Source organism: Corapipo altera, unplaced genomic scaffold, assembly GCF_003945725.1.
Source record: "Corapipo altera isolate COAL_440 unplaced genomic scaffold, ASM394572v1 0, whole genome shotgun sequence".
NCBI classification, from domain to species: Eukaryota; Metazoa; Chordata; class Aves; order Passeriformes; family Pipridae; genus Corapipo; species Corapipo altera.
The window spans coordinates 50,390,396-50,412,506 of NW_020884872.1; the positions used below are offsets into that span (position 1 = coordinate 50,390,396).

Here is a 22,111-nt window from a genome sequence, read left to right on the forward strand (position 1 = left end):
ACTTTTTTGCATCTAGAAATAAACAAAAAACCATGCATATAAAACCAAGAGTTCTTACAGTTATGATTGAAGACAACACTTAAATCACCACAAAAATAAAATCTAGCCTATGGTTTTGTGGTTTCAATCTACTGGCTACTTCAGAAGCCATTTAGGCAATCAAACTGCTGATTAAATAACCATGGTGTCCTCCACAGAATTATTTTGGTTTCATTTGAATTCTTTTTTGTATGCCTCAAAAGAAAAGAATGTGCAGCAGTCTTATTTGCAAGCCTAATACCTGAGCTTTTTCTGGGACAAAGGCAACTAATACTGTCTACATTCATTTGATGTGGAAATGCACATTCTCAGCTTGTGCAATAATATATGGCAATTTAGCCCAAGCTTATAACCTCCAGCCAAGTTAACTACACTTATTCTCCAATGAGCTACATGGCTGAGCAGCAAAAGCCAATGTTTTGTTGGCTCATCACACTAAAACATATAAATAAAAGTAGCTAGAGAAGCTTTGCATTCTATTCCTACCAAGAAATCAGGTAACATTGAGATTGCATGTTCATCATAAGGTGGGATCTTGAATTTGTTACAGGAATCAAGCATATGTCCCTGTTCACCTCAGATCTTTTAATATGGGACCAATTGTTCTTGTGACAGGACTAAATAGTCTAGACCCTAGTGACATGAATATCCAACAAGGTTTTCATAGTGAAAAAAATTATGAAGAAAGAACTTGCCTACCCACAAAAGGTTTTCTGATGCTAAATGGCTACAAAACTTATCCTACAGTCCCTGGGTAGCAAATTTTCTAAAGAGCAAAGAGAAAAATCTTTTAAACTTTCTGTGAAAATTACTATATACATCTAGCCCCCTCCCCCCAAAAATGTGATTTACAGCCAAAACATTGGCAAATACCTCAACTGAAGCCTGAAGAGAGATCTTTGCATCAGAGTTATTTTAATGCAACTGAAGTTTTGCTGTGGGTGGAGTGAAATGGGTTCTAAAAATACTCTCTCTAACTACACAGAACATTTCCTATTCTGCCCACTCCCTAAGAAAGGGACATCTGATGGCTTGTGAATATAAGACAGGATGGTGGCCTTTAAATAGAGAGAAATAATGCCACAGAGGTTCGTGCACAGAAGCCAGTGCTTGATACATCTGGGGCTGATGAAGCTTCACACAGTGACAGCATGATTGAATTTACAGATCTGAATCACAGATTAGGCAACCTTTGTGATTTAAGACAACGTATGAATGGTACAATTTTAAACAAAAAAATGAAAATGGAACTAATTTTGAAAACTTTGTAGATTTTTATCTCAAGATAAAAATCTTATGTAAAAAAAACCTCTCTCTCTTACGTAAGAACAGTAAGCAAGGGTGCTCCTTAAAAGACAAAGAGTACTTGGTGTCATACCCCAGACATTAGATTTGATGTCATTACTTACCAAGCCAGCAATTGGAGTCGACAGACGATTGATCTTCTTAATGATGCCAGGTTTGATCTTGTTAATCAAACTAAAAAAAAAAAAAAAAAAAAAAAAGTAATGATTTTTTGTTACATAATCAACTGTACTTGATCATGCATGAGCATCAATGCTTAGTAAGAAATACTTTGCATATGGTCCTAACTTAACATGACTTGAATGAATTAGATCTGAACCTATTAACACTCCCAAGAAGTGACAAGCAACAGACTTTAGAAGGAAAAATGAGACAAGTTGCATACGCACACACAAAGTGATTTCTCAGAATGGCAAACTGAGAAAGAAGAAAAGAAGATGCCTGGGTAGGCGTAGGCAGAAACAGATCTATGTTTCTACTACATGAGTGGTGATGTTAATCAGACTCAAATTTCCTATTTAAAGATTTTCTTCACATAAAGGTTCTGACGCAGATGTCAAAAATGTATCAGAATATTGCTTCTCAGAGTTCAGTGTGAAAGCACTAATATTCCTGTGAGGGTGAGAAAGAAACTCAGTTTTCATAATGCTACCAAGTCCAGTATGCTGTGTGCAACAATCTTTTTTGGCACATATAATTTACATGCACAAGTAATTTTCAGTCTCAGTCAGAAGCAATTGCAGCTGATATCACTCGTTATATAAAATTCGTAATTAAACTGAGAAGATAGGTCAGACTAACACACCAGTGTTGAATACACAAGCCCAAATTCATACCTTGTCCTGCAGTGAGGATGAGGCACAGGATTCCTTGCACCTTTTTATCCAGGTTTTCAGTCACAGAGATAGGGAAGTATTGTGGTTCACCAAACTAAGAGACTACAGGGTCAGTAGAGAACGGAGACCTCAGGACACTCTGCAGACTTCATCTGCCTTTGAGGATTTTTTACTTGCTCCCTCCTGTCCCTGCTTGTCTGGCCAGACCCTTTACCCAACACAAAGCATCAGCAAGGTTTTGTGATCACCCACAGCAATGCAGAGACAAGACCTGGAGTTTAAAATTTCATGTGGGGAAAAAGTATTTTTCATCTCAAGCAGCCAAGGTAATTGGAAAATAACACAAAGAACAGTTTACCCCTACACATTGACGTGGAGGATACATTTCTTATGTGCCTACAGAAAGAAAAAAAAATCTGCAGGTCCTGAGACTTTTCAGTCATACCAAGTTACTCAGTAATCAAAATACACCTGATGACTTTTCAAAAAAAAATGATCTGTTGGGATGGAATTAAAAAAAAAAGTTTGAGTTCCTTCCCTTTTTTATCTTTTTATCTTCCAAATGCATAATTTTTATTTATTTTACTGAAGAACATGATGTAGCATGTGATCAGAAAAACTTTAGTGAATTTCTTTCTCTAATATATGCACATGAGATCTAGTAAAATGTAAAAGGCTTTATTTTGTCAACATGTGCACTTGGTCATTGATTAGGCCAAACAAACCAACTGAACTGCTATAGGGGTATGTAGTGCAAGTGTAGGTCTTATCTGCTATAGCTTAAGTCAAGCAATAAATCTCCAGAGACAGTATATCCATGGACACTAAATTAGCCATGCCACCGGTGAACCAAGGAAATGGGCAACATAATTCCTAGTTTGTCTCAACTATTTAAGATCTTGCACTATATTATCTTTAGTGAAAATTGGACATCTGAAAGTTTTTGCCATCTGCTCTTTTCTGTTTCCACAGAATTTCTATGAAAATCACTCTTCTTTGTACTTCGAGTATGTCAAATTTAAAATTATCAGGAGAATTTAACAGGAGAATAACTATATTATTTAGCAGAATCATAATGAGGCATCTTGCTTTAAAGAAAGTTGTGTGCCTCCTAAGGCAAGCTGCTCGGCCAAAGAAATTGCAGGATGTTTTTCTTGCTTTACTATTAATTACAGATAAATTTAACTGATTTGCATTTGGCACATGAAGGCTCACATTCTTTTGCCAAATAAGTGTCAACAATGAAAATATCAAAGGATTAGGATGTATCAGTTAACTTCCAATTCCTAAACACATTATTTTAAAGTTACATCTGAATACAATATACAAATCCCACTAAACACATACCTGAAGAAATACCTTCTTATTAAAAGGATTAACTATTTTTATTACCACAGTCACACTCATTAATGTTTAATTATGTAAGTAACGAAAATACACCATCCACCTCTACAATATTATTGAAAATTAATCAACTCCCCATATCACAAGATAACTTCGGAAGCAACTTGCAAGATGTGCCAGGATGGGCAAAGGGCCCAAAGAAAAATAAAGGCAGGGACAGAAAACACAGTAACATTCACAGAAGGAAAAAACGATACGTAGGAAAAAAAGCTCAGAGAACTGAACCTCTGTAAATATTTTCTGAATGTTAGATTGGCTGAACTGATTTTAGAGTGGCTCTGAGATTTGTATTTTTTTCTAGCATCCCAGGTAGTTCTCTAACGAGATTTCTCTTGCACTGGTGTTCTTTCTAATGACATTTACACCTGCTGTTCCTTAAAATACTAAGGGATTAGCACCACTTCCAGTCCTGGAAACTTATTCCAGTAAGTACAAAACCAATTACAGATATGTGGATGAGACCTGATGAGTGGACATTTTACACCTCTGACTCAGTCTAGCAACGAAACCAGACAAGTTCCATTACTGCCAAACCTACAATATATAAGCACAAGGAAGCTTCTTACAGAAAGTACTCCAAAACAAGCTGAGGTCAGAGTTTGTTGTTTAAAACAGTAAGTCCAAAAAGTACTGAAATGCGAACCCCATGTGCACATATATGACAACATATTTCTACATTATGCTGGAGATCCAGTCTGTTTATTTTTATCACCCTACAGAATTTCGGGGGGGGGGGGGGGGTTAAATTATATTTTTATAAATTTTTAAATTACATTCAACAGATTCAATATTATTGAGATAGTTGGATGCAACCATGAAAACAATAAATGATAGGCACATGAAATCAAATGCGTGACTGTTATCTTTAATTTACAATTTTGTGAAGTTCACTTCTGAAGTGTAGTACTTTTAAAATGAAAACTTAATGTAAAGTTTTCTGCTAGGCATAGGTAGCTTTTAACATTTACAGAACCAACACTCAGGGGCTGGGGATGGAGGACAGAAAACCAAACCTCAGCAACAGTAGGTATAGGGGTAACCAAGTGCTTTAATCCCGGCCATGGCCACAACCACCTTGCACAAGCTGAAGAGAAAGCCCAGTGATATCACAGATGTTATACCCAATAAAAATCAATCAACTGGCCAGAGGATCAGCACCATCCTCACACAAACAAGTGTGTGGGACATTTGTAGATCTAGAAAGAGAACCTCCAAAAGCTGTTTTTACTTCCCATGATAAACAACAGGTATTAAAAAAAGTTAAAAATTACTTAATACAAAATACTTTTGGTACTTTAGAAAAAATTTCAGAGGCCAGGAAGGAAAGAGGCCAGCTGATGTTAACCTGAAGGATTTTTATATAGGCAAGTCAATACTCACTCACACAACAGGACTCCATTTTCTAGAGCTGCTCGAAAGTCTTTGGTTCCAAAGTTTTTCCCAGTAACTGCCTATAAGAGAAAGAATTGAGAGTTAATTGGACACGTGCACAAAATTAGGACTAGCAAGAGCATCTAAGGAGTACTAAAAAAACCCAGAACAGAAAAAAAAACCCAAACAAAATAAAACAATAAGCCAACAACCACTGATTCGGCACTTAGTTCATACTATTATTTTCTTATATTAATTTCTAAAGAAATAAGTATTTAAAAGTTCTTTATGCCTCAAAAGAAGTCATATTCAACATCTTAAAGTAGTTTCCTCTAGCATAAGTCAATCTTCAGCTACATTCTGTGGGAATACTTATTTTCTAAAGCAGTACCAGTTACACTGAAAAGCATAAAACAAATTTCAAACAGAAGTGCAAAAGAAAGACAAAGTCTTTTATCTCCTGCTTCATGTTACAGCGTGTATACTCATGATATCTGGCACAAAGTATTTTAATAGGGTTTTTTTCATGCCACTTGCACCTAAGGCAGTGTGACTAAAGAACCACTCCGTCAAGTCTGCATTACCACGTGCACGTCAATTCTCATTGCTTGGCAAGTGGTAGGACTGTATTAATGAGACTACTTTTTATATTAAGAGTGAAAAAGCAGTAAACAATATCTTATAAAAGACTTAAGATATTCAATGCCAAAAGTAAAGCATTGCCTACATGTTTTCAGCAAAGTTTTTAAAAAAAAATAATTAACTCTCAAACAAAAGCATCAACATAGCGCTTGCTCAAGTCTATACTCACTTGAAGTCAATACTAGATCTTCCCTCTGCCTACATTCCTTGAAGAAATCGAATTTGGCAGATTTCTTTCAAATGTTCAGGATTAATAAGAAAAAGATGCTCAGAAAAAGAGACAATATTCTGCAAACAGTCCAAAAGAGAGGTTTTATCCCAGTTGACTACAGAAATGAAACACTAGGAAGGGTATTTATTTGAGCTTAGAGGTCACCAGGTTCAGTCACCAGCTAATTATGAGCCTCCCTTATGAACCCTAACCCTGACCGTCCTCAATACTAAGCAGGCCCACGGGCACACAATTAAACATGCTGTGGAACCTGCGTGCATCCAGAGCAAAGCTACTGGTTACCACAGTAATTAAGGAAATTAGTAGTGAAACAAATGAGCTGTGCTTGGTAGAAAGAGCAAAGGAGAGGATGTAGCTCTTCTATGATCTGTTACATTATTACCCTATTATTTTTTTTCTAAATAGCAAAAGAAGGGTATATAAACACCAGAAATCCTACAATTTAAGTAATTAGTTTTAACATAGGGGTTTTTTTCATTCAAATGGTGCAAGTTCAACCTCCCTACTGAGGACAAAATTAGATGTTACAAAAATTTTCTTTTGGGTTTAAGGTTTTTTTTCTAGGATTTAATAAATAATGACAGAGCATGAATGATGGCACACCAATTCAAGCTAAGAAAAATTCCAAAATTCAGGGGAAAAAAAAAACCACGTAGCAATTTTCAACAACAAAGGATGATTGTGATTGCCCTGGGAGAACTGCATTTTATAAAACAGTCCTATAACAACAGTCTGTTCTTACAGAAAAGTAGAGGTTATATTATAGCAATATTTTCAATAATCACTTAAAAAACACAGAATCTGAAAGTTACCCTTATCTCAAATATGATACTGTAGTTTGCTTCCAATTTTGTATATTCAGTGATAATATTTTTGAGCAAACTAGCCAATGTAACAAAACAGCACTGAAAATTTCAATACAAATATTTATGTTTCCTAGGTAATAGGAAATATGGGTTATAAATTATGCCCCTCATTCTGCAAGTTAGAAATTTTATGTTTGCATGACATACAGCAGAACTGTACCGTATATAAAGGCTGTAGGAGTGGGGTCTAGCTTTATGGTTACATTTCAAACTCCAATCAACTCTCAGAGTCCAGAAGTTGTTCTCATTTTGGAGCTGTCACTGACATCTACAGGACTACACAGTTCAAATGTTTGGGTTAATAGGGAGTTTGCTGGTAAGTCATTCATGCAATAAATGACAAGGTGTTTCCTTCAACTAGAGTTCAGCCCATCCCAAACCTGCAATGTCTTCTATATCCACAAACAATCTTCAAGCTGAAATTCCTTTAAAAGAAACCCAAAACATCTTGGAAATGCAGCATGTACCTAAGGCCTACAGTCCTCAAAAATTATTCCTGAGAAGTCAAGGAGCATGTGCCACTGAAGTCAAGTTGAACTTCAGCATGGCCCCTCCAGAAGAATGTGAGAGTGCCATGCTGTGGTGCATAATTATGTCTTCCTGGGGCATCTTGTGGTCTTTTCCACAGGAAAAACCCAATACCTCAGTCTCCAAAATAGCATGTGGAACATTTGACTACCACAGTCTTCAGGCACATGACCTCAGGTAACTAGAAGCCATCCTTGAACAACAAGCGAGTCCAACTGGAGTACAAGGTTGTAAATGCCTCTATTAGACTTGCAGACCTCTTAAAATTACATTAGAAGATGCTACACTGGAAGCATTTTGACTAAGTTATTTGTGCAGCCACTGAAGCAATCAACACTGATTTGATATACAGAATGGAGCTGTCAGACCAATCTTGTGACCCACACATTTTGATGACTATGTGGTTTGTTGATATTAAAATAAAAGCGGCGGTACTGCCAAGTTAGGTTTCATTAATATTGACTTTCAAAGGCTAACTAATAATTAAGTAATTAAAAGATATTCTCAAAGAACAGTTTAACACTGGTGCTCGAAACCAAAACATCTTCCAAATTGCACAACATGTTGAATTTGTTGGTGTCACAAAAATAAGCACTCCATTTTAAAACCTGCTTTTGTATAGAGACTGAGAACTTTTCTCAGGTTGGACTTTCACCTGCCTCGTACCCAGTGCAGGGCATCAAGCTCAGCTGTAGCTATTACAGCCTGCAGAGGAAATAGATATCATTAAAAAAAAAGGAAATACACAAACTGGCTCAGAGTTCCCTGACTTTTAAGATCCTGAGTAAGACAAAGTGAATCCCACCCTAAGATATTACATCTTCAAACTATGTCTACGATTTCTGAGTCACTGTTTATTCATTAAAACTGGTTATACGGGGTGTGGTACTATTATGTAAGCATAATTGATTTTGGACAATTTTTCAACCTCTTAGGTCACGTGAGCCACCAAATAATAGAGAAAATATCTTGCAAAAGTGATTTTATCCACGTTTGAATAACATCTCTTTCCAAATTATGTCTATTTTCTCTCCTTCATTTAGCTGAATGTATTATTCTTCTTAGACTGCTTTTTTATATGAAGAGAGCAGTGACATAATTAAAGACTGCATCATAAAATCACATTTAATTGCGGCTATATAACAGTTTGATTTTGTTTTTGAAAGACAGCGTCCCCTAATACCTCGGTAACTCACAATTGCCACGTCCAACAAATTTACTTCAAACAGTATGCAAATCAAGTCTTTAAATGTAGACATTTTGAAAATGCTTACACATACAGAGGGCTAGCTTATTTTCAGGTTTGCTGTGACTCCTGTAGGAGGACACAAATCAAGAAGAAATAACCAAAGATCAACCATCCTGAGGATGGCATGACGTCAAAATCATCACGGACTGAACAAAGAGCACAAAGCACAGAAGAATATAGATGATTATATGCGTTGGTACAAAAATTAACACTGAGTACGTTTCTTTGGTTTGTTGTGTTAGAGGCCAAATATAGCTAATCATAAAATGGGCCTTTTTTGCCTTAAAAGCTATCCAAAGTTGAAAGAACTTTCAATTTTAACAAAAAAATACTAAGGAAGTTCATGTCAAGCTGCTTCCAGGGTTTACACTGGTTTATTTGGTTTTTAGCAAAAGGACAGCTCTATCACAGGCCAGTTGATGTTTACCATTACTCAGAACTCAAAGTGCAAGGGCCTGGTAGGCTTCTCAGTTTAACATTGCAGTGACGGAAACACCAAAGCTAGACTCTCCTCATCCAATGCAAGAATCATACCACCTATACAGGCATGCTGGCTGACCAGTTCTTCATCACAAACATGTTAGCTGCTCAGAAATAAGGAGGCAGCACTGTATCATACCCAACCTATAATCTGAACAATACCTTGGTACAGGTACTCACCCCTCCAGCCTACTCTCTCAGCCTCATTAAGAGCTCCTCTGCCCCCACTCCATGTAGACTACACCATCTCAAGCCATGCAAGGACCCTGCACAATTTGAGAGAAATGCTACCTGCATCAGCGTGAAGCATACCATTCCCTGATACAGGGTTGTAGGTTATGGATGGAAGGTTCCAGAAAGATACTGAACCACGCATGATAGTGACTGCCTGAAGGCAGGCCTATGCCAGGATCTCATAGGGCAAGCAGTTAATCAGACGGCAAGCTCAAGGATACTACACTGATTCATTAAATTCAGGTGCCCAGCACAGCCTGCAGCAAGAAAAGCCAAGTTTATCATGCTGCAGAGAGGACTGCTTGTGTTCTCTAGGGAACTGGGGCAATGATACAAATGTGACACAATGGTGCCATCCCCAGTACAGAGTTCTGGCTATGCCCTGCCAATTTCTGTCACAGTGCCCGACTCAGCAGATCACCTCACATTCGTGTCTGAATTACTACCTTCCCAATGGCCTTTCTTCCCCCTACCCACTACCAAAAATCTGGATCAGACTACATGGCAAATGGCTCCATCCTTACATAATCCCAGCATTACATATCTCCAATTACAGTACTTGTTTAGCTCTAACCACCCTCATCCAATGTATCACTCCAGAACAGTACTGCTACTGTAGATGCACAAGGAGATATATAGGCTACACCCCAGCCAACAAGCAAGCAATGCAGGCAACTCCCAGTGTGCTGGCATCTGAACAGTTTGGCCAGGTTTGGAAGCAGATTCATAACACATTTTTATATAGTACTTTAAGTCCACTGTATTTTATAAACTGTTTTCAGAAACATGCCATACCTCAACTTGACAGATTTTATCTTTTGTGTCTATCACAGAAGAAGAGCAACATCAAAAAAAAAAAAAAAAAAAAAAGGCAGTAAGGATTCTTCCCTCTTCTGCATTCAGGTGTGCTACTGAAAGACCGGCCATCCCCTTTCAGGGCTATTTGTAGTCCCACTAAAATGCCATGCAGAATATGAACTTGTCTTTGAATGGCATACACAGCAGCTGCCAGAAAGTGCTGCCATTATGCTTTGAAGTAAATGGCTTGTGCTGTCTGGAATTTGCAGACTTCCCATCCAGTTTTCTGTTTTCAGCTGGGTCTTCCCCTTTTTTAAAAAGCATAAACCAAAAAAACACTTAACATTGCCATATTTGTCTCCTGTAGTAATTTGTTTTATCCAAATCCCTCCCAAAGGGCAGGTAGTAGGAGCCATATTTAGAGAGTTGCTGCATACAATCTTGAACACAAGTGGCAAAATCAGACTTTGGGTAGAAAACCTTTGACATTGCAGCAAACAGCCCAACCATAGTGATGACTAGATTTCTCAAGGTCGAGCAGTAGAAAAGAGTAGCTCATTTTTGAGGCAAGCAGGATCTGTCTCCCTGAATTTTGAGTCCCAAGAAGATGTACAGAAAGAGCAGGCATTCATATTTTCCATCCACAGGAAAATAATGCTGGCATTTCACTTCTGGTAGCAGCAGGGATGCCATGTCCAAAGCAGCAAAAGTCATTGTGGGAACCATGTTGTTATATTCCCTTCTGATTAAAAATTTGATTCACTATCCAACAAACTCCTGAGAGGTCAGTCAACAACTGCTCAAGAAGCTGGTGCCCACAGAGGCTTTCCCAGTCAGCTCTCCAGCAATGAAATTATGACATTGCCCAACCTAACAACTGCACGAGAGTTAAGAGCGAGGCCTGGATTTCTACAAAAGGAAGCTCTTAATTTCAAATCTCACACCTCATTGCTAAAATCCATGACAGGTATGATTCCACTGAGGAAAAGAACTAGGGTGGCTGGAAGTAAGAAGAAAAATATCTACGAATAAATCTGTCATATAATTTAACTGCACAGCAAAAATAAGAAGGCTGAAGGAGGTGAATATCTTGCCACTGATCACTTATACTGGACCATGTGAATGTTCCCCTTTACATCCACAACACTAATGTTTTTCAGTTGGAATAATTCCCGCTCTATTGCTCAATGCCCTGTTTAACTCCATACCCCAAATCCCTGGGTATCATTACATTTCAGAGAATGTGGAAATTTTTGTCTTCAGCCCAAACTGCCTTTGATAACAAACCAGAACAGATATTTATAAAAGGAAATGGCTGATTATTGAAAAAGTCTTAACTGTTATTTTCTATCATCAACATAATGATGGGGTCTTATTGTGGCATGCCTTCTGGACAAACACGCCAAGATTCCTGAAATAACATAAAACTACGTTTTTTAAAAAAGATGAAGAAAAACAATGAATAAGGGGCAAGCAAGAAGGGACATGACTACTGGTGCAGTAGGTGCAGGAAGCATAGATCTCTGCTCAGCAGCTGCTTATACTCTGGTTTTTTTCAAGTTTTCTGTCAAATCACATGTAGAAACAGAATCTGAAGGATGTAAGTGATGTTTTTCTTCCAATAGTTCAGGGAATCCCTGACTTAGGAGATCAATGCTTCAGAAAAAGCAAGGATAAACATGTGGGATCAATCAAATCAGTTGAGCTTCCCTTCCTCCCCCACAAATAAGAACATCCCCCAAAGAAAAACAAGATGAATAAGCCTACTGTTGTTTATCCTAGTGACTGTACTGACAGGTGTCAAACTAAGAAAACCAACATAAACTATTTTGTGTGATAAAAAAAAAGTGTCACTGTATGAGCAGATGTGGGCAGCATAAACTAGATAATAGTAGTTGTTGCAATAAGACATAAAACTTGCAAATGAAAAGTGACATTTGAATGACTAGGCATCTCTGAAAAAAAGAAATCATTTATATTTTATTGTAATTATATAGGTACATCTGATTTATTGGGAAACTATTAATTCCATAAACAGTTTAAAGGCACACAAGCTCTAAAGCTGCCACCTTCAGTGATGCATGCCAATTTCAACTTTAACCATTTATTTTCTCATATGTATTTAAAACTAACTTTAGTTAAATAACAGTGGATATTTATGCACCTTCCCAAGAGAACAGAAGACTAACATTATTTTAAAATTTGCCAGCTGAACTCCATACTATTTCTGTGATTTGTGGTAGGAGAATAGTGGCATTTGGCTCCTTAACCATAAATATTCCTCATTAAACAGAGAAAAGGATAAAGTCATGAAAAAACATTCAAACATTCTGTTCACCCTGAAACAACCAGAAAGCAGCCACTGAATTCCATAAGCATGCAAAAAAAATTTCACTGAAAATTGTCTTTTTCAAGTAATTCACAGTAAAATGGTGGTGTACTAGACTTTGGTGTTTCTTTCTGCCATAGAAAACAGTTAAACATACCCAGGGAACAAAAATTATGAAGGAATGGTTTCTAGAAAAGTTATCAACTGAGATAAGAAATGACAAGTAGATTCTAGTTTCACTGCTTAGATATCTTTTAATGACCATGTTTTATAATATACGTACTCTCATGCTAGCCAGATTTTGAACTTGCCCGTTGTGAAAGTCAGTCACTCTGTATACCATTTTTTATTCTTTTTTCTGAAACATCGACATCTGCAGCACTGCACCAGTTGTTACCTAACTTCAGGTTGTTAACACCTTTCCAAACTGGGGGATAAGCACCCAAGAGATAAATGAATTCATGCATAGCTGTCACAACTGGACTTCTATGTAGTGTCCAACTGGGACATACAAAAAGCTTGCCCTGGACAGAATGTCCGCATGTTCTCAATATCTCCCTCAAGATGTTGAAATAAAAAGACTAGAAGAATATTAGCAACAACACAGCTTAGAAAAGAGGACTTGGGAGAAGATTTAAGACACAGAAGGCTTTGTATGGTTGGCCAAGCAGTCCAGGAGAAAACCACGATCTCCCTGTTGTCCTGAAATGGCATCAGAGTCTCCTTTCCCACTCTCTTCCTCACGCCCATGTGAAGGGTCTGCATTTATAAGGTGACCTGCATCGTCCAAACTATTTGTGCTTTAATACAGTACTGAATATATATATGTATATATTAAAAAAACCCAACCCCATCTCCATATAACTCCCTCACACATCCCACCACCTCTCCCCTGAACCAAAATGATCATGTTGACTGAAACAGGGGTTCCACGCATCAAAGAAAGGCAAAGGGCCGGAGACACAGCATGCTGGAGATAAGAGAAGGATAACATGGGGACTTTTGTGCAGATTCTTGAGAGGTTTAACATACCCAAAGATCAAGTGATGCAGCGCCCTGGCATCCAGGCAGTACGTGACTGATGGAATGGATGGCCACATGCCCTCACAAATAACTTCAAGTTCAGACAGTAATAATGAAAAAGCTCCACCCCAAAAACCTCTATACAAAATCTGTCTGTATCATTTCCTTTGCTAAAAGAGGAAAACAAAATCTATGACAACTGCAGCACTTTGGTCTCAGGTGAATAAGAAAAAAAATCTGTTTTGTTTTGTTTTTTTTTTTTACAAGCTTCAATTAAAAAAAGAAGCATTACTCACAACATTAACAGAGAAAATGTTAGTGATAATAAAAATCTCATTTGTTTAGGACAAATGTGAAAAAAAGGATTAAAAAAAATACAAGTTTAGACTTTTCGCTGTAGATGTACTAAAAATTACATTTGTTTATCATTTTAATATATTATTTTATATTTAGTAGTTTAAATATTGTCTCCATTTCACTGTAATTGAATCTCTAAATATTTTTTGTTCATGTAGAACAAAAGATAAATGCAAACTACAAAAAGCCTTTGGATGTTTGTATTTTTTAAGTTCAGTTTTACTATTATCATTCCAGGCTGGAGTATATGCTGCAAGTTTCAATACAGGCTGTCAGTTCACTAGCATCTATTTTTACAGGAAGGACCTTAAGGAAAACAATATCTTTGCTTATGCTGATTAAAAAAAAACATGCAAGCAGGTCCCTCTTGGGATTATTTATGTAAGTGTCGGAGAGATATAGAGATACCAGACGAAATGGCCAAGAGCAGTGCATGCTTCTGTCCTAGATTACAGTTCTTTTACAAATCAACTGCCTTGATCCTGGGCGTATTTAATACTTTGATTTTCCCTATATTTTAAAATGCGTACTTCTCCAGAGGGCAGCACTTTTTGCTATGAGCAAACCAGGGAGCTAACCACAAGGTCTTGAAATGACAGTCAACCAGAAGAGAAAAAAGGCATCAAAGAAAGTGCACACAAAAGAGAAATGCTTTAGATACAATTGCTTTCGCATGTTTAGCGAGGTTATTCACGCATGGAAGTAATTTTTTATTATTACTGGAGATTTGTCAATCTTTTCAAATTTTTCAGCCCTTATTGGAAGCAGTACTTTTAGCAACTTATATACTGAGACGTGGATTGAGTCTGCTTCAACCAAAAGCATTGACAAATACCCCCCTTTCTCTCTCACGCATACACCCATTTGTGCACCCATGGGGTTTGGGGAACCAACACCCTCCTCATCAAATCTTCCCTCCTGTCCCCACATCGCCTGACTTTTATATTTCTCTGTCTCCTACACCTACTGGCTTTCAAGCCATTTCACCAGGTTTTCTTAGCTCATTAAGAAGGCAACATACGGACAGCGAGCAAAGAAATTTTGTGGAAATGAACACTTAACAGGGTCAAAAGACACTAAAAAGGTAATTAGTGTCATGACAGAGTCTGGAAAAAATAGTCACAACATCACTTCCCAGTAAACTATGGCACTTGCCATTAATTGCAGTGCTTAAACAATGTAATTTAGAAATTTCAATATTATCTAGCCACAGTTATGTAGAAGTGTGCCACCAGGTAGAAGTTCACTGAAATTAATACTGAACTTCAGCTGGAGAAATATTATGCTCTTCTCTGGAGTTTGAATAATTCAGGGGGAAGGATTAGCTTAAAAGAACTCCACGGATCTGACCTGTTTAAATAAAAAGAAAAGCAAGATCGTAAAGCTCTTGTTTGGTAGTTGGGGACTTTCTAAACCACATTTACGTTTCGAGATACGAGAGTAGGTAAGCTGCAAGATAAGCTATATAGAACAGTGACACCAAGAAAAATTGTATCCTGCATGTTTTTCTGGGTGTTTATAAGGAATTTTTAAAAATAATAAGTTGAAAGGAATATAAACATGTACAAATAATTATATTGGGATATTTGAAAAACACTGTGCTTGGATCAAGTTACTACGCTAGGAGCAAGGCTTCCTTTCAAAGGCTCCCCTTCCCAAGGCTTGCAGCGATATACTGAATTACAGCTCCTTTACCACAGTGCTGGACGGCAGAGGCCATTGCCACTGCTTCACAGCACCATCTAATGAGAGACATCAGGTATGACATATGACCAGAGGCTCTGTGCTTATATGCAGTCCTTCTCCTTGGCAGGAGATGAAAGAAATTGCCTCTGGCAAAGAAATGAAATAATTGCAGTCAGAGAAGGAAGGATGGCTATGGAGGAAATTGAAGTCCAAGGGAGCTACAGAAGGATGGCGTGCATTTTAAAAGATGACAGGAGAACAACTAGAGGAGCCAGAATTTCAGTCTGGGCAAAAGAATAAGTAAGTTTAGGCTCAGTAAATTTTGCTGACCAATGCTTGTCACTGATTAGGTGTTTGAACAGTTCCAAAATATGAATACTGCCCTTTTAGAGTATTTAAATATAAAGGAATATTTCATGAACATGTAGTAAGTTAGTCAAGTGTCTTTATACTTTGAGAACTCTGAAATAAATATGCTTTTGTGCTTGACCACATAGCTTTCAGCTTTTCAGGGGATCCTATTCTTGCTACACCTCCTTCAAGACCCTTCTATCATCTCACACCAGACACAGTGCCTCCCTGAACAGTACTCACCCATTATTTATAATTATATATACACGTTTCCCCACGAGATCTAACTCCTTCCTTGTTTGAGATACATTTGCCTTTACAAAAATGAAATGGCATTGCTAGAGGAAATCAGGGATCAGGCTACCATCAACCTCAAAATCAGGATTTCACCCTACTTAACAATTTAATATGACTGAAAAGTTCCCTCTTTATGCACCACACTCCCCTGTTATGTCTTTCCTATCTGAACATTTTGGTCTTAAAGTTTGAGTATTTATTAAGCCAAATACATTACTACCCAACTCTTATTCTCCAAGGAATTCTTCTGCTTGGTTTGCAAAACCACAGATAGAAGAAGCGCTAGCAGCTGCCAAAGTCACAGGCGGCCCTGCGCAGGGATAACTGCTGCACTGCAATTAAAGCATTGAGGTGAAGAACACAGATGTCCAGAGGGGAGGCATGACAATTGCTGCTCTTCCAAACTCTTGTAATACTTCCTCCTTCCTATCTTTCCTCTTCAACATGTGCTTATCACTCCACCTCTGATCCAGGCTGAGCATCGCATATGACCCAAGCGTTACTCAACCAGCTCCAGCGTGACACTTCCTCCAGCCATTTTACTGCTCCTCTGCAAATGTAGCTTTATTTACCTAATTATTTAAGGACCCAAACTGGTTTGACAGAGTGCTTTCCTCCTTGTCTGGGTGTGTTTAGAGGAACCCAAGATAAGAGTGACTGTCACACCAGCTACACAGAGTTACTAGTACACTGCCCAGAGGTAGGATTTAATTACTAGTCAACAGCAGCCTATCTCCCCCTTATTACAGAAGTCAATTATAATTTGCTTATATTTATTATGACATCCTTGCAGAAATGTTCATGACTATTTGTAAACAATTCCATACTTTGCAAGGGAGAGGCATAAATTTATATCACAGTTTACATATCCAATTTTTTATATAATTACAAATTCCTACATTGCTGGGAAAAAAATTGTTTTCCTCTGAACAAAAAAAAAAGTCAGCAGTGTATTAAAGAATTTATCTGCATATGGCTGATACATCCTTTCTCAAAGAGATACACTGACTGTAAGTCCTGTGAAGAAAAAAAATAGAGTTTCCAATCTGTAGTGGGCTTATTTACATATATTTGTATAATCACCCCTAAAGATACAGCTAGAGTGATTAAAAAAGCCCCACAAAATGCACACAAGAAAAGCACTGAGATAAAAGTAGCCAATTGTACTAGAAAAATCTATCCAGAGCTATAAATACAGTCTTGAAAGACTACTCTCTTCTATTCATTTAGTAGGATTATGCTTGTACCTTGCAACCACAGAAAAAATGCACATTTTGGATTAAAAACAGATGCATGTATTTTGGGCATTTTTTGTCTCTAACTTAATTTTGTCTTTAAAAATAACACTGCATTAAATGGAGAAATACTATCAGTAACCCATACATTTTTTCACAGACAGAGAATGCACTGGAAGACTGAGATTTTTTTCTACCATAGGCAAGATGCCTCAAGCATTTCAAATTTGAACTACGTTTTCTATGACCAGTTGTCTTCCAGGGTACGTAGATTTCAAGAATGTCTTAGGTTTTGCCTAGCAACAGACAAAGCACAGACTGCCTCTAAATTTCAACATTTTCCTCCATACATTTTGCATGAAGTTATGCCAGTTTCTGCTGCTTGATCTGGTACGTGATTACCATTTCAACATGAATTTTTTTACCATTTTATTTACAGCTCAATAGAGCAGTTGAAGATACTTTTCCTACCATAACAAAAACAAAACTGAGAAGTGCTTTTAACATTAGGTCACTGCTTTATCAAAGCAGAATGATGTCTTTGGGTTTTTTTAATTCAAAATTCCAGAGAGAAAGAAATGGTACTTTGTACTATCGATGCTATTTCCAACACAAGATTGAATTTTGTTTGGGGGCATCACAAAATCCTGTGCCTTATTGGGCACATGCCCTCTTAAATATTTTCTGTTAGAACAAGAAGTTGAATGTAAACTTAAGCTTGAAGCATTCAAACATGATTTGCACAACACTTACAAACTAACAAAGGAATTATCCCATTGAGTTAAACTAGTTGTCCATCTCACCCAACATCCTCTGTCTTACTGTGAGCTGTACCAAGTGTGTCAGCATGTTTGCAGGGTGGGGAGGGAGGATACCAGTACTTTCATATTTAGAGCAGAGGTGTTTCTAGCCTTCTCTATAATTAAATGGTAAAAAACACAGATAGGGAGAGCAACACATCTTTTCATAAATGGTTCTCTTGCATCAGAAATCATTATATAAAGGAGAAATATCACCCACCACTTCCTCCTGTACCCATATACCAAGATTTTTTAAATACTTACTTGTTTAAAGATTTGTTTGCGATATTCAACATACAGAGACATGTACCCAGAGATAAGTCTAAACTGTTAAATCTATATAATGTGTTTTTAACTAATGCATGTAATGATGAACACGCTACTAAAAACTCACGTATCTTATGCTGGCCAATATTCTCTAAGCCTGGTGCCTCAGTTTGAGAGCCTGCATTGATAGCAAATGTGAATTCATCCAGAATCTGGGTGTCACTGCAAAACTGATCTCCTATCTCTTGACATATTCTGACCTCTACTGTTATAAAATGGAATTTATTTTGACAATAATTATTTTCTGCCCTCAGCTGAATAAGAATTTTCAGTATCTACAATTATTTGGGGTAAAGAAATGATGGGAAAATCACTTTTATTTTACACCATGAAACACAAAAATAAAATGCTCAAGCTTTTCTTTCCCCCTCACAGTCCTGCCATCCTGTCATTTATTATAAGCTTCATCATTTGACTATTACATAAATACATATACTTTGTTCTTTTGGCATGTAGACACTATACGCTACCAAACTGTCCCAACATCATCTTTCTCTAAGAATGCATTGTTTTAGGCTTTTATGACAGACCAGCAAACCCACCCAGTACATACCAATATACAAACTATTGTTAATCTGAAATTACTCATACCTAGTTTCATGCCTAGTTTTAGGTAGCACTTTCTTTTTTCCAGTTTAAGTTGCATTTTCATTACAAAAATATTCTATGGTAGACTATCAGGCTCTCCATTATGTACAAATCTGGGACTTCATATTGAATCTTGACAGTACTGTTAGGAAAGAAATATATTCTAAATATGCCATACATTAACATCAGTGAATGTGTAAATCTGAATGAACAGTGGCTGCATTGTTTGGCAAAATTTTGAAGTCAGCAAAACACTGAACTTTTAAAGTGATAGGTACACTCTGAGGGGGAAAGAAACAGAGTGAGTCCATCATGATTCTCTGCTTCCAAACTTCTCTTTCCCTTCTGGCTAAGAAGTCTCCTCTTAGACCCCGATCTTGAAGATTAAGGTGTGAACCTGTACCGTACTTATCACAAATGCTCAAAGATCATTTGCTCTTCCTTTCCCATCGTAATGCCTGTCACACTTCAAAATAAAACTGCATGTACAGCTTGCATTATTTCTGCCAGACTTGCTGATTTCCCATGGCTTGGGAGATGATAAAGTATTTGATCAAATATATTTATAAGCATGACTTTATGAATTTAAGACTGCATCTCCCAGTCAGAAAACACTTTTGGTTAAGGAACAGAAAGACAGCAGCACAGTGCACAATGAGTGTTTTAGCACCAAATGCTATTTTTATCCTCATGTTTAACTAGGAAAGAGACCCTAATCTAAAATCAGCCAGATCACCCTTATGCCAAGAGGTTTAAGAGCTCTTTTAGAACTACAGGTGGAAAATAGTCTTGTTCAGTTCTTTTCAGTCTGTTTTCACCATCAACTTTGTTCTTTCTGAGCAATACTAAAATTAATGGAGTTTATCGTTCTGCATGCAACAACTTTTATTTTCACCTTCATGCATATAGTTAAATGGTTTTTTAAAAAATAATTAAATATTTTGCTTCTGTTGAGACAAACATATGGAAATTTGCCTTAGTACCTTTATTGGAGTAAAAGCAGGAAACACAACAGCATAATATAAATAAACCACTGAATCTCAGAGGATCCTCAACTGTAACTACAAAACAAACAGCCAACAAAGCTCAGCACAGCACCTCACTCCATTGCACAGATGTCCTGAGGGCACCCTGTTAGTTTATAACCCCCAACCCCCCTAATAACCATCCTCAGACATTTTCTTTTCCTTCAGTTGTAACCATCATCTGCTGGAAACTAAACCAAAACGGACACCTTCAAAATGTTAGTGCACCTCCAATGCACCTCCAGTAACAAATACGTAGACTGTCACCCAGAATGCCAAACAACAAGTTATACAGACTACCACAAATGTCTTTAGCATTACAACTGACTTTTTAAAAATATGGAACAACTTCAAATTAAACATGTTAGGACAGCTCAGTTTCCTACTCAAAAATTTTATTAATAAAGACAGCAATTTTGGACAATACAAGGATGAAGGCTCAGTTGTGCTCTTTGTATAGAGACCACCCACCAGTATCCTGCAAGTGGTCTCAAAAGTTTATGTATTGTTTTCAACGGTATTATAGAATCTGGCAAGTATTCAATCAAACCAATAAAGTTCTATGGTTAGTTTACTTTTGTGTTCTATCAAAAAATGTGATGAGAAACTGAATAGCCTAAACCAAAGAGTAGTATGATAAAACAGAAAGTCTGAGAAACCAATTCACAGAAGTAGAAGTAAACAGAATTCACACAACTAGCATAATAAAAAGAGTCAGGCAAGTTTAGGTAAAAAAGTAACTAAAGACAAAATATAGAAGAAATTCTATGGCCATAATAGAATAAACAGAAAATACAGATCAGGCATGATGATGGTGAACAAACAGATAATGAAAAGATGGTTTTGATGTTCAGTTAAAGAGCTGGCAGATGCTTCAGAGAACCATGAGACTGGGAAAACAACCACTGAGAGTATAAGTGTTGAAGATGGCAAAGCTTGGAAGAATTTGTTTAATTAAAGTTCTTGTCTGTTCTAGAGCATGCTCTAAGCCATTAGCAATTATCTCCAACTCACAGGACTGGAAAGGTCTCAGTGACTGAAAAAAAAAAAATTAAAAATAAAAGATCCCCTTTTGACAGGCAATGACATGAGAAAGAAAGCAGAATAATAAGGGTTAGAAAAATATTTAGACTATTCTCCCCAACTTCGGTTTCTAGAAGGGTATTAAATATTGCTGATTCTACCACCACCAAGCCATAGCTTTTTGGGAGGGAGCAACACTTTGGTTTGAAAAGTTACTTTTTTTCCTGCCTTGGCAAACTAACTGGTCTGACACACCAGAAAAGCAGTAAGTGGGCTATAGATGGAATGCAGTTATGCAACTGGGAAAAGGTCTTGTTATTTTATTTAAAGACAGACCATGGAAATGCAATCTAGGTAGGGAAATTAAAAGGCCATTACGCGAAAGTGGGAAGACCACACATGTACAGAACAAATTTCTAAGGTGGCAACATCAGACCGGGATAAGGGACTAAACTGGGCCTAAGAGAAGTTATTTGAAATTCTAGGACACTCCAGTATGTTCTTTACAGAATTAGGTCATGAACAACCACCATATATTATTAATAAACCCAAACTGAGACATTGCATGAACATTAAGGGGGAAGACAAAAGTTTCCTAATAAATTCCTCAGTTGGAGCACTGGTCCAAAGTTCAGCAAGAGAAAACTCAGCAGAACTTGGCTACAAAATCTTATTCTTAAAGCAGAGTAACTGAACACATAAATAGGATATTCCTGTACATCTCAAAACAACATTAGCTTTTTTGTTTTAGAACAGGTTTGACTTCAGTTTGTAGTCAGTCACCCCCACACCCTTTTATGCAATGCCACTGCCTTAAGTGGTTATTTATCAGTTTGTATTGGTGCAGCAGTTGTCTCGCTCTTAGTTTGGTACATGCTGTTTCATGTACCACGCTTCAAGAAAAGAGGTTTAAGAGTATGAGCACTAGTTATTATAAATAAGACATGAGAGGGAACACTTCTTTTACAAATTTATCAAAGCAAGAGTTGTACTAAATGGTTTACTTTGCAGCAAAGGAGATTGTCACGTATTAGGGAAGAAAAATCAACCAGAAAAGTTAAGTACCAGTTTTTTAAGAGGTTAAAG

At 37.2% G+C, this 22,111-nt stretch overlaps 1 protein-coding gene across 12 annotated transcripts in view; it reads right to left on the reverse strand.

Annotated features, from left to right (window-relative positions):
• The window catches only part of LMO7 (LIM domain 7), a 131,458-nt gene that overhangs the window by 90,729 nt on the left and 18,618 nt on the right, over positions 1–22,111 (reverse strand). For all 12 annotated transcript variants that reach the window (XM_027646544.1, XM_027646518.1, XM_027646535.1 and 9 more), the window contains exons 2-3: positions 4,965–5,035; positions 1,449–1,518 (exon numbers count right to left, since the gene is read on the reverse strand). In XM_027646544.1, coding sequence (XP_027502345.1) covers positions 1,449–1,518; positions 4,965–5,035 — 141 coding nt within the window. The remainder of the gene's footprint in view (positions 1–1,448; positions 1,519–4,964; positions 5,036–22,111) is intronic.